Below are 12,500 nucleotides of genomic sequence, written 5' to 3' on the forward strand. Positions count from 1 at the left end.
GTTCGTTGTGGGGAGATGGTTATCAAACGGTCTGTCCAAGAAATGGCCGAACGGACGTTTGGATAAGAAGCTAAATAACGAGCGTTCCAAAAAAAAAGCCTAAGGTTCCCGGACGTACGCTTATTTCTGGGCTTGGCCCAGTCGAATGCTTTCTAACCTAGAATTTCCTAGGGGTTCAGGAGGTTCATTCTCATTCCCCACTCCCCAGCTCACGCCTTCTCTAGAGACCCAAGGTCTCCTGCTCTGCACCACAAACTCACCGCCGCCTCTGCAATAACCGGCCACCATCGTCTCAACCAGAACACGCCTTGGCTTCGCCGGCGACAACTCGCGCCACTGGAACCACCACCAGCCACGACGCCACCGTCTCCACTTTTCTCTCTTCGAAAACAGCAATTCCCAGGGAGGGTCTTCCTCCGCATTCATCTCCGATCCCTTCGTGTCATCAACACCCATCATCATCAATTTCACCATTGCTAAAACCTCCACGACGACCACAACCACTGCCACGATAAGGCTCCCCGTGCCTATCCTCGTCTACCTCCTTGGCCACCTCCACGGCCACCTACACGGACACCATCACCTACCAGGACAACTTTAACGACGCCGCCGCCACCACCACACAACAGACTACCACTTCCAACCCGCCAACCACGAAATAACCAGCCACTCTCTTCCTCTCAAGCCTGCCCAAAATAGGGGTATTAAGCCATCACCTCCATCGTCCCATTCATCCTCATCGAAAGAGCGATTCTAGTGGAGGAGACTTCGAATTTCAGGGGGGTCCATTTGAGTCTTGGGATGTAAGGGTTTCACGAAAAATGGTGCAATGAATAAAGTGGATATTACTGGGTTAGCGTTTTTTGCAGTGTTTTTTACTGGGTTTCCAACGAAACATTATGTATGTATATGGTAACTATGGAATCGAGCTGACCAATGATGATAACAAGCGGTCATGGAGAAGGATGATCACCACACACCATAATGTTTTTGAACATATTATAGGCAATCCTCGTATGCATTATCAAACACTATCATTCTATATTTATCATGCCTCATGAGAATGAGAATAAAGGATAAGTTGTATACCTGAGAATTCCTCTGATATTCGTCACTTCTGATATCCTCTGCCTCCCTCCGATGATCTCTTCCTGTCACCTTCTAAAACCCTTCTCTTCTCTGATATCTCTCTGCTTTTTCCCTTTTTCCAAGATCTTGAAAAAAATCCCCCTTCTAACCACCTGGTCTCCCTCTTTTCTCTTTCCAAAAATCTTGGAAATATTCCCCTAACCACCTGGTCTCCCTCACTCCCAGACACGCCTCCTATCCGTCTCTTTCCCACGTTTTTTATTATTTTTTTAATTCAATTTTATTATATTTTTTACTTTATTTTTAATTTTAATTTTACTTTTCAATTTTTCAATTATTTTGATTAATTAACTCTATTAAAACAAAATGAATATAAGAAATAAAATAGAAATTGAATTAAAAGCAAAGATCTAAATACATTAACATAGAATAAAACAAAAGGTAAAATAAAATAAAAGGAAAATAATAGAAAACCAATAAAAACACATTTTTTACACTCCGGACAAAATTGAGTGTTGACAGCTGCCCCTCTTTACTTAGATATCACTAAATAATATGAAAATTTGATCTTTTCGTATTATTTAAGTGAAGCTAAGTAAAGATAAAAACACTAATTTTGTCCGGGTTTCAATCATGAAAGAAAACAAACAAAATGATTCAAGTCACGATGCCAAATGACCAATGTCAAGTAGAGTACCAGTAACAAAAAACTAAAACCTGGATTTGAGCATTGCCTCGCAGAGGGCCAAACTCACAGAATAGAAATTTAAATCCGACCATTGCCGTGTAGAGGGCCGATAACAGAAAACTAAAATCTGGATTTGACCATTGCCTCGCAGAGGGCCAAACTCACAGAACAAATTTAAATCCGACCATTGCCATGCAGAGGGCCGATAACAGAAAACTAAAACCTAGATTTGACCATTGCCTCGCAGAGGGCCAAACTCACAGAACGGAAATTTAAATTCGACCATTGCCACGCAGAGGGCCGATAACAGAAAACTAAAATCTTGATTTGTAGCTTTGAAAAGTTGATAAATGTCGAGTTAAACATGAAGATTTTGCAAACAATTCTCCTCGCTTCCTCTGAGATGATGTTATGTCATGATGGTGCATGAATGCATAGACACATGAGACTTTCATTTTGTTCATTTTGTTCTTTTATCTTTCGGACTTGCACGATTCAAATCACGATAGTCAACACACATTCGAACTTTCCCATCCTTCTTAGGCACTGGTACAACATTCGCTACCCATTGTGGGTATCTTGCCACAGCCAAAAATCCTGCGTCAAATTGCTTTTGGACCTCCTCTTTAATTTTTAGTGACATTTTCGGCTTCATTCTTCTTAGTTTTTGCTTGATTGGAGGGTATTCTGGCTTGAGTGGTAGCCTATGCTGCACAATATCGGTATCTAGACCCGGCATGTCATTGTAAGACCACGCAAACACATCTTTAAACTCCTTCAACAGGGCACGCAAACTTTCCCTCACTTCCGTTTTCATACTAGTACCGATTTTCACTTCCCTTATCTCATCCTTCTCTCCCAAGTTGAGTATTTCAATCTCCTCCTGATGGGGTTTTATCTCCTTAGATTCTTGTTCCACTAATCTCAACAAATCTAGAGAGGGTTCCACATCATCTTCAAAATCATCTTCCGTATTATTGATAGGGTGTTCAAAATTAGGAACATTGATATCGTTATTTTCAAAACAATCATTGTCACATCTGCATCATTTAAATTTATGAAAAAGTATAAATAAATAAGATAAACAAAGAAAAATGCCAAATGATGATGAAATGCATCTTTATTATCACGCTGAGTGAAAAGTAAAAAAAGAATCAATCCGCAAAACCTCAGTTCTAAAGCCCCAATCGAAACTATAAGCTTAATTAAAACTATTACATTTTGTTCACATTAAGCATCACAGGTAAATCCAGTGTTTCCCAATTGTTGAGTTGAGTATCAGGGGAGCAAGCCCACACAAAGCTCAAACTTTGAGGCCTTTCTTCATCCTCCACAACTGCTATCTGGCCAGTGTTGATCCACCCAGCACTGCGGAAGCTTTCCTTGATGTCAACAATGTGAATTTTGCTCTCTCTGGGCCCTCGTCTTTCTGCACGGGCCAAACTGCATTCTTTTCTTTCTTCAATCATCCTTTTCCTGTCTTCCTTGGTAGGTTTGTACCCCAAGCTATATCTGTTCTTGTTTTCAACGATTTCTAGAGGGAATGCTCGCCCCTACCGATATTTGCCCAAACCTTCCCCATATATATAGCCCTCCTTTAGCATAATCTTAGCCATCATAATAGAAGCACATGATAGACGAGGATTTAATGGAAACGGTTCCACACAAGCATTTCCCACAATCTCCAATGATTGGAAGGCTGTCTCGAGAGCTTCTTCAGCTGCCTCGATGTAGCGTGTGGATGATGGCCCACTCACAAGAAGATCCTCTTCTCCTGATACTATCACCAGCTTATCTCCCATCACATACTTCAACTTCTGGTGTAGTGTAGAAGGCACAACTCCAGCCGAATGAATCCATGGGCGCCCCAACAGACAACTATAAGCTGGCAGGATATCCATAACCTGGAATGTTATTTGAAAGACACACGGGCCAACTTGCATTGGTAATTCCACCTCTCCCATCACCTCTCGTTTGCTACCATCAAACGCCCTCACAATCATTGAACTCGGCCTCATATGCATTCCTTCGCAAGGTAGCTTTTCCAAGGTTGCTTTCGGCATGACATTCAAAGAGGACCCATTGTCCACTAAAACACGCGCTATAACATGATCCAAGCACTTCACAGAGACGTGAAGAGCCTTGTTATGCCCTCTTCCTTCAGCAGGTATTTCTTCATCCATAAAGGTGAGATAATTATTAGCAACAATATTGCCAACAATACCCTCGAATTTATTCAACGAAATACCTTGCTCCACGTGAGCCTCACTGAGTATCTTCATTAGCAACTTTCTGTGTGATGCCGAATGCATGAGCAAGTCTAACAAGGATATACGAGCAGGCATACGGTTTAACTGTTCCACCACCTTATATTCACTTTGTTGTATGAATTTTAAAAATTCACAAGCCTCCTCTTCAGAAACTTCTCGCCTCTCTTCCTTGTCAGGGATCTCCTCTGTCTGTGCACCCTTCCCCTTTAAGAATTCTTTTGCCTTCGCGGCCATCGTTGCTTCCTTATCATTAACTCTTTCTCGTGCCAACTCTGGTGACGTGAAAATTAGACCACTCCTAGTAATTCCACCTATCCCTGATATGTTTTTGACGACAGGATCAACGCTTTGTGTTTCGCCTGACGCATGTGTCCCATATCTCCATGGGACGGCTTTTTCGTTCTTGTAAGGAAAAGGGCTGGTACATGGATAACAACGGGCAACCTTCCTGGAGTTGGTGGGATAGAGGTAGTCTTAGTGAAACGAATCACCAATGGTTCTGGTAAAATCATGCCGGATTCATCACCAGTTTATGCAAATACATCTCCCTCCTCATTCTTGTAGCATACCTGCATCAGACCACGATCTAGCAGGTCTTGCAGAATTTCTTCAAACTCAACACACTCCTCAATAGAGTGCTCAGCATCTGGGTGGAGCGTGCATGCCATACTCTCATCATAATCACCCTTCAAGATACCTACTTTCAGCAACGCCTCCAAAATAAACCTCCTAGAGCTCCTGACTTCTTTCACATTTCTCACCAGCTCATGTTCTTTCACTTCGACAGCATTCGTCGAAGCACTTCCATGCCCAGATAAAGGATTGGCCTCGATACTAGGCTTATCCTCTTGGAATTTTAACCACCCAGAATCAATTAGAGTCTGCACTTTATGCTTGAAAGCCAGACACCTCTCAGTGGAATGACCAGCGGTCCCTCCATGATAACTACACTTTGCATCTGCATCATAACCTCTTGGGTACGGAGGCTGCAAAGGCTTCAGGGGACAAACGACAACTAGACCTTGTTTGATAAGATGAGGCAATAATTCCGTATAAGTTGTAGGAATTGGGGTAAAGTTAACATAATTTCTTTCTTGGTTCCTTCTTGGATAAGTATTTGGACCCACATTCATATTGGAACCTACGTTTGCCCCTCCCCTCCAATTATTCGTCGAGATGTATTGTGGTTGATAGTACCCTGGTTGTTGTTGAGGCCTAATTTGATGACCAAATGACGCGTTAGCTGCATGGGGATGTTGACCCCAGTATGGTCGATAGTTATGAGTGGGAGCCTGACCTCTCCACACGGGGGTTGCAGATGTTGCATGCACATCTCCTTCTTTTCTTTTTCCTGAGTTGAAATTTGGTTTTTTTGAATTTGCAACCACCGACGAGCCATATGCAATCTTCCCATTTTTCAACCCGATCTCTATCCGCTCGCCTATCACGATGATATCGGCAAAATTTGAAGATACATTTCCCACCATATGTTCATAAAATGGTGGTTGGAGCGTATTTACAAACATTGCCACCATTTCTCTATCATACAAAGGTGGCTCAACTTGTGCAGCCAATTCCCTCCACCGTTGAGCATACTTCTTAAAAGTTTCGTTGTCTTTCTTCGACATGTTTTGCAGCTGTAAACTATCTGGCCAACATGTGTATTGTATATATACTGTTTCACAAAAGCATCAGCCAAGTCCGCCCAACAACGAATTCGAGTCAGCTCCAAATGGGTATACCAGTTTAATGCCACTCCAGCCAAACTATCTTGAAAAACATGGATGAGCAGCTGCTCGTCATAAGAATATGCAGCCATCTTTCTGCAAAACATGGTTAGATGGCTCTTTGGGCATGTATTTCCCTTATACTTCTCAAAATCTGGCGCTTTGAACTTATGTGGTATTTTGACGCCAGGAACCAAGCTCAATCTGGCAACATCTCCGAATCCATAACTTTCATATCCCTCAACAGCCCTCAATCTTACCTCTAGGCTCTCCAGTTTATCCTTTGCCCCATCGACATTACTAATTACCCCCTGAAACGAAGTATATGGCGCAACCCTTGTAGAAAAGCCCTCTCCGGTAATCACAGGTGGCACCGGGGTTACTCGTATTCCATCAGACATGTTTGCATGCATTCCTTCATTTACCATAGGTGCGGACATTACAACAGGTCCCTGATTACTGATTGGCGGTACGTTGGCAGTGGTAGGGAAAGAGAATGAAGTCTGCTCCCCTTCTGTGTATTCTCCCATAGGTGGGGTGTAACCTGGAGGTAATCCATACATTGGGAACGAAACAGATTGGCTCCCAGCATTGAACAACGGAGGGTAATATTGAGCACTTCCCTCAACTTGCGCAGGCGTCGCCCCTCCCGTAGTCTTCAGGGCTTCGAGAGCCGCCAAAATCTGGGTCATCTGATCCTTCAACTGGCTGACATCAGCCTTAATAGATTCGTGTGACTGCTCCCAATTCTCCATGACCTTCGAGTTAGCTCTGGTCCTGTACGGATGTCGTGGAAAACTTGTCGTTGTTCTCTCACTCGTACTGCTACTATTTTTTTATTAAATTAAATTAGATAAGGATGAAAAATGCAAAACAAAAGAAAACATGATGCATGCTAGTGATAAGTGGAAATCACAGGATAACGATGACAATACTGATGGAAAATTAACACAAGCCGATACCAAACAAACATCCCTTATCTTTCATTTAAAGAAAATTTGATCCATTACATCGTCTAAGGAACAAAACACATAATTCTGATGTACATCAATCTTGCGCCCGGGCAATGAAAGATTTCATCTCTCCCACCAACCATTTACAATGATTAATAAACAATTCTATTTCCGCTGGTGAATTACGAAGATGAGTACTAGCTTCAGCATTCGACACCATCCTGGGGATGTCTTCAATTGCCCCATTTGCCAAAGCAGCCAACTGAGAGAAGCTTTCCTTTCAGTGCTTTACAGCCATTTCTTGCTTTGCGATGTGCTCTTTCATTCGCTTTATCAAGGCCTGATGCCTTTCTTCAAATTATATCGACCTCCATCGCTCCTCCTGTTCCTCAATATATTCCTCCATTTGTTTTATCAAAGTTCGATGCTCTTCTTCTGCTTCTGCTAGCTTCCAACGCTCCCGGTTCATATCCGCCTCAAACGACATGGCCATCTCTTTCATCTCATGCCCCGCTTTTTCTACCTGCACATGCGCTTCTCTTAGTCTCTTCAGGGCTTCTCGCTTATCTCTTTTGGCTTCTTCGTAGAGGTGCTTCAACTGCTTTCCCTCTTCTAAAGCCACCTTCTTCTCATTTACCCTCATGGATAATTCCTTACTCACGGCCGCTAGATCCTGTTTCACTCAAAATGTATAATCCCTCTCAGCCTTCTGGCTTTTGACAATGTTTTCATAAGCTCGAGACTTTTCTTCATTATCATTTCTCATATCCACAAGATCATTACGCGCCCTTTGTAATTTGTTTTCCAACCTAGCATTTCTCACCTTCAATTTCTCCATCTCAGCCTTCAATTGTTGCACATCTTCACTTTCTGGGGCTTGGGATGGTCCTTCACTTGCTGATTGATCCTTGATTGGCTTGAAAGGCAACTTGACTACTTTCACTCTCTCCAGAATCCAGGTGTGATAACTAACCCTGCTATCCACTACTCCATCCCTCAAGTCCTTCTCTACTCGAACAACATTTTCCCAGGCGCTTTTAACCTTTCTTAACAATTCGATGAAATGCCCATCTTCGTAATAAATGAATAGGGTAGCAAGGTAATCTGATGAAGGTGCCCCTTTCATAGGATGCCCAAATTGTCTTTGCACCAAAAGGGGGTTGTAATTGATACAGTACCGGGCACATATGAGAGGCACATTAGGAAAACTACCACAATGCTGTATAGCCAGTTTATTTCCGAGCCAAGGAAGGCTCCATTTTATACTTCTTTCGCTCAAGCCAGCAAGGAATCGGGCCCAATTGTTTCCTCCTTTACCTTTAAGCCCTTGGTGTGACAAAGTCTCCGATAGACTCTTAACGTCGACCATTTCCTTAAACACGTGCGCTGTCATCCATGTATACAACGCCGGTAAACAACAAAGAATCTTCTTTCCCTTTCTCTCATGGCAAAAACTCAAGGTCCCATAAACATCCGCAAGGACTGCTGTTACAGGATTCTCTGATCTGGTTTTACTCGCCACGAAGACGTCTATTGCGGTGTAATCCACGAATTCTTCTATTTTGGGAAACAAGACAATGCCATATATGGTGAGGGCTAATACATCCATGAAAGTTTCCCAATCCTCTTTATCAGCCAGGTGATGTAAATACTGCTCTAGATATCCCTGTGATAACCCATGCAATTGATTCCTCATCATCATCCTGTCTTCAAGCTCCTTGGGATGTAATTTCATAATGGCAGCAATGGTGGGTATAGAGGCATGATGCTCTAAATGTTGATAGGGAGTGGTGCCTTCCAGTGGCAAACCCAAGATATGCTCGAACTCCTCTATGGTTGGCGCCAACTGAAAGTCTTGAAATGTGAAACATCGAAACGGAGAATCATAATATTGTGCCAAGGCTGTGATAGCGGGTATTTGTACTTCAACCTCCATTAAATTCAACAAATTTCCATATCTTCTCTGAAAGGTTTCTCTCTTTATAGTCTTAAGCCTTTTGCCCAAGTTTATCAGCCCGGTCAAATTTCCAACATGGGTCCTTAGACTATACTTCTTTCTTAAATCGGAAGAGTCGGTGTGCCGTGTGGCATCGGATCTTGTGTTAACATCCATCTCGTATGAAGTCAAGTAGGTACCTGTGATTTCCTTTAAAATTAACATGTTACTAAATGATGTATGAATATGATGCATGCATGATAATAAAACAACATGACGAAACAAAGCACATGCATGGTATGAAATGTAATATCATAAAAAAACATGAACAGCGTGAGGGTTACAAAAGTACATATTCCTCCCATCGTGCCCTACCAAAGGTTCATTGCTTTGAGTTCAAGGTCAAGTATATGCAATCTCACAAGGATGATTCCCTGAACCTAAAGGTCAAAGGTTACTAGAGCTATGGCCCCTTTCATAGTATCTCCACAACAGTCGAGTAATCAACTAGGTGTGGAAACACATATGAAGAGAACACACTCTAGCTGGAGTTCTCACGATAGCCAAACAGGAAGTACATCCCAGAGTGACACCGCTACACAACTTCTCTAATTCTAAACTACGCTCAGACCCGGGTATAGGGCCCCACTCATGATATGCCGAAAGTGTGTGTGTGAAGGGAGAAAATTATGCACATCCAAACCCTAACCTACAAAACAACCAGAAAAATTCCCAGGCAGATATAAACATATTGTCTACCCTAGGGTTCAATATTCAACAGTTATTGTAGTTATTCCAAATATCAAGCATAGATAGACAAAAGGGAAAGAAAAACACAAAAGCAAAACGACATCGAATTCGCGCATCTAATTAAATGGCTCGACTCTCTAACTTCCCCAGTGAAGTCGCCATCTGTCGCAACCAGAAATTGCGACGGGACGACGATCCAAAAAAAAGGAACGGGTTTTGAAAAGAGATTTTGAAGTCGCCACCATAGTTTATTCTGGAAAACTACGGAAAAACCATAAAATAATAAGACACGGTCCACGAAAACCAGATTCTGGGTTCAGGAGTCGGTTACGCGTAGGGAAGGTATCAGCACCCTACAACGCCTGCCCGAAGGCAGTACCTTTAACTAAATGCGCGAATGAGATGTGGTTTTCAAAATGTTTAACTATTCCCTAAAATAAAATTCTAAATAAACAAAATATAGTTTTTAGTTTTTTGGGCCCGACAAGGGTTGACCTTGCTCCTACGTATTCTCATTCAAAATGAGAAATCAAGGTTACGTAGTTCTTTTGGAAACTGCTTGAAAATTTTGTTTGAGAAATTTGTTTGAGAAATTGATTATGGATAATGATTTTGTATTTTTGGGAAATGAACCTGACAAGGACTAGCCTTGCTCCTACGTATCTCCACTTTTGATAGAGAATCAAGGGTAACGTAGTTCTAGCTTGAAAGACTGTTTGTTGTTTGAAAAAAAGCCAAATGTTTTTAATTTTTGAAGATTTTATGTTTTTATATTTTCGAGAAAACGAAGGTAATGAGTACTAGGCCGACGCGGACAGTCGCACGAGTACTCATACCTTTAAAATGATATTTAAATATTTTTAATTATTTTTTAAAAGAGAAATAACGATATTAAGCACTAGGACGATGCGAACGATCACACGAGCACTCATACCGTTATCTACTTATTTAGGAAGACTTGAGAGTATTGAGTGCTAGGCTGATGCGGACGATCGCACGAGCACTCATACCCTCGTTTAATATTACGTAAATAAGAGAGAAAAGTATTGAACACTAGGACGATGCGGGCGATCACACGAGTGTTCAACCTTTAAACGTATTTTTGAAATTTTATTTAAGAAAAGAAGAAAAGGTTTTTAGCACAAGGACGACGCGAGCGGTCACACGTGTGCTTAACCTTCAAAACGTATTTTTTGAAAATTTATTTAAGGAAAGAAGAAAAGGTTTTTAGCACAAGGACGACGCGAGCGGTCACACGTGCACTTAAACCTTTAAATATTTTTGTAATAATTTTTATAAAAAAGAAACAGAGGTTTTTAGCACAAGGACGACACGAGCGGTCACACGTGCGCTTAAACCTTTAAAAATATTCTTGTAAGAATTTTCATAAGAAAGAAGAAGAGGTTTTTAGCACAAGGACGACGCGAGCGGTCACACGTGCGCTTAAACCTTTAAAATATTTTTGTAAATTCTTTTATTTAAACTATAAATATTGTATTATTACATATATATATTTTAGGATAAGTAGATGTCTAAAATAAATAGATAGAACAAAATAAAATAAGACAATAAATATAAATAAAAATAAAATAAATAAACAAAAGAAATGGAAGTGCCCGAACGGACGTTGGGGACAGATTCAGAATAATGAGCGTTCGTTGGGGGATATAACGGACATTTAGAAATGGAAACTGAATGACGAACGTTCGTCGAAAGAGAAGGAACGTTCGTTAGGGGATATAATGGACGGACATTGGTAAAGGGCACTGAATGACGAGCGTTCGTAGGGAGAGGACGAACGGACGTTGTTGAAATGAAGAACGGACGTTGGGAACGAAGGCTGAATGACGAACTCGTTGAGGAGATGACGAACGAATGTTTAGAAATGAAGGCTAAATGACGAACGCTAATTGAGGAAAGATGGCGAACGGACGTTGGGAAAGGAGACTAAATGACAAGCGCTCGTTGAGCAGATGACGAACGAACGTTTGGAACGAAGGCTGAATAACGAGCGCTCGTTGGGGGAAGATGGCGAAAGGACGTTTGGAACGAAGGCTGAATAACGAGCGCTCGTTGGGGGAAGATGGCGAACGGACGTTGGGAACGAAAGCCTAATAACGAGCACTCGTTGGGGGAAGATGGCGAACGGACGTTGGGAACGAAAGCCTAATAACGAGCGTTCGTTGTGGGGAGATGGTTATCAAACGGTCTGTCCAAGAAATGGCCGAACGGACGTTTGGATAAGAAGCTAAATAACGAGCGTTCCAAAAAAAAAGCCTAAGGTTCCCGGACGTACGCTTATTTCTGGGCTTGGCCCAGTCGAATGCTTTCTAACCTAGAATTTCCTAGGGGTTCAGGAGGTTCATCCTCATTCCCCACTCCCCAGCTCACGCCTTCTCTAGAGACCCAAGGTCTCCTGCTCTGCACCACAAACTCACTGACGCCTCTGCCATAACTGGCCACCGTCGTCTCAACCAGAACACGCCTTGGCTTCGCCGGCGACAACTCACGCCACCAGAACCACCACCAGCCACGACGCCACCGTCTCCACTTTTCTCTCTTCGAAAACAGCGATTCCCAAGGAGGGTCTTCCTCCGCTTTCATCTCCGATCCCTTCGTGTCATCAACACCCATCATCATCAATTTCACCATTGCTAAAACCTCCACGATGACCACAACCACTGCCACGATAAGGCTCCCCGTGCCTATCCTCGTCTACCTCCTCGGCCACCTCCACGGCCACCTACACGGACACCATCACCTACCTGGACAACTTTAACGACGTCGCCGCCACCACCACACAACAGACTACCACTTCCAACCCGCCAACCACGAAATAACCAGCCACTCTCTTCCTCTCAAGCCTGCCCAAAATAGGGGTATTAAGCCATCACCTCCATCGTCCCATTCATCCTCATCGAAAGAGCGATTCCAGTGGAGGAGACTTCGAATTTCAGGGGGGTCCATTTGAGTCTTGGGATGTAAGGGTTTCACGAAAAATGGTGCAATGAATAAAGTGGATATTACTGGGTTAGCGTTTTTTGCAGTGTTTTTTACTGGGTTTCCAACGAAACATTATGTATGTAT

General features: G+C 42.5%; 2 protein-coding genes across 2 annotated transcripts; both read right to left on the reverse strand.

The window, feature by feature from the left end:
* Positions 1-3,330: 3,330 nt before the first annotated feature.
* LOC128196229 (uncharacterized) lies at positions 3,331-6,529 on the reverse strand. The gene is made up of 3 exons (XM_052876470.1): positions 5,790-6,529; positions 4,617-5,691; positions 3,331-4,449 (listed from the first exon to the last, which is right to left on the reverse strand). Exons 1-3 carry the CDS (start codon positions 6,527-6,529, stop codon positions 3,331-3,333), a joined length of 2,934 nt encoding a protein of 977 aa, XP_052732430.1.
* Positions 6,530-7,409: 880 nt separating this feature from the next.
* On the reverse strand, positions 7,410-8,840 carry LOC128196230 (uncharacterized). The gene has a single exon (XM_052876471.1). The coding sequence runs from the start codon at positions 8,838-8,840 to the stop codon at positions 7,410-7,412; it is 1,431 nt and encodes a 476-aa protein (XP_052732431.1).
* Between the last annotated feature and the right edge of the window lie 3,660 nt (positions 8,841-12,500).

The sequence above is a fragment of the Vigna angularis genome, chromosome 4 (genome assembly GCF_016808095.1).
Source record: "Vigna angularis cultivar LongXiaoDou No.4 chromosome 4, ASM1680809v1, whole genome shotgun sequence".
Lineage (NCBI taxonomy): Eukaryota > Viridiplantae > Streptophyta > Magnoliopsida > Fabales > Fabaceae > Vigna > Vigna angularis.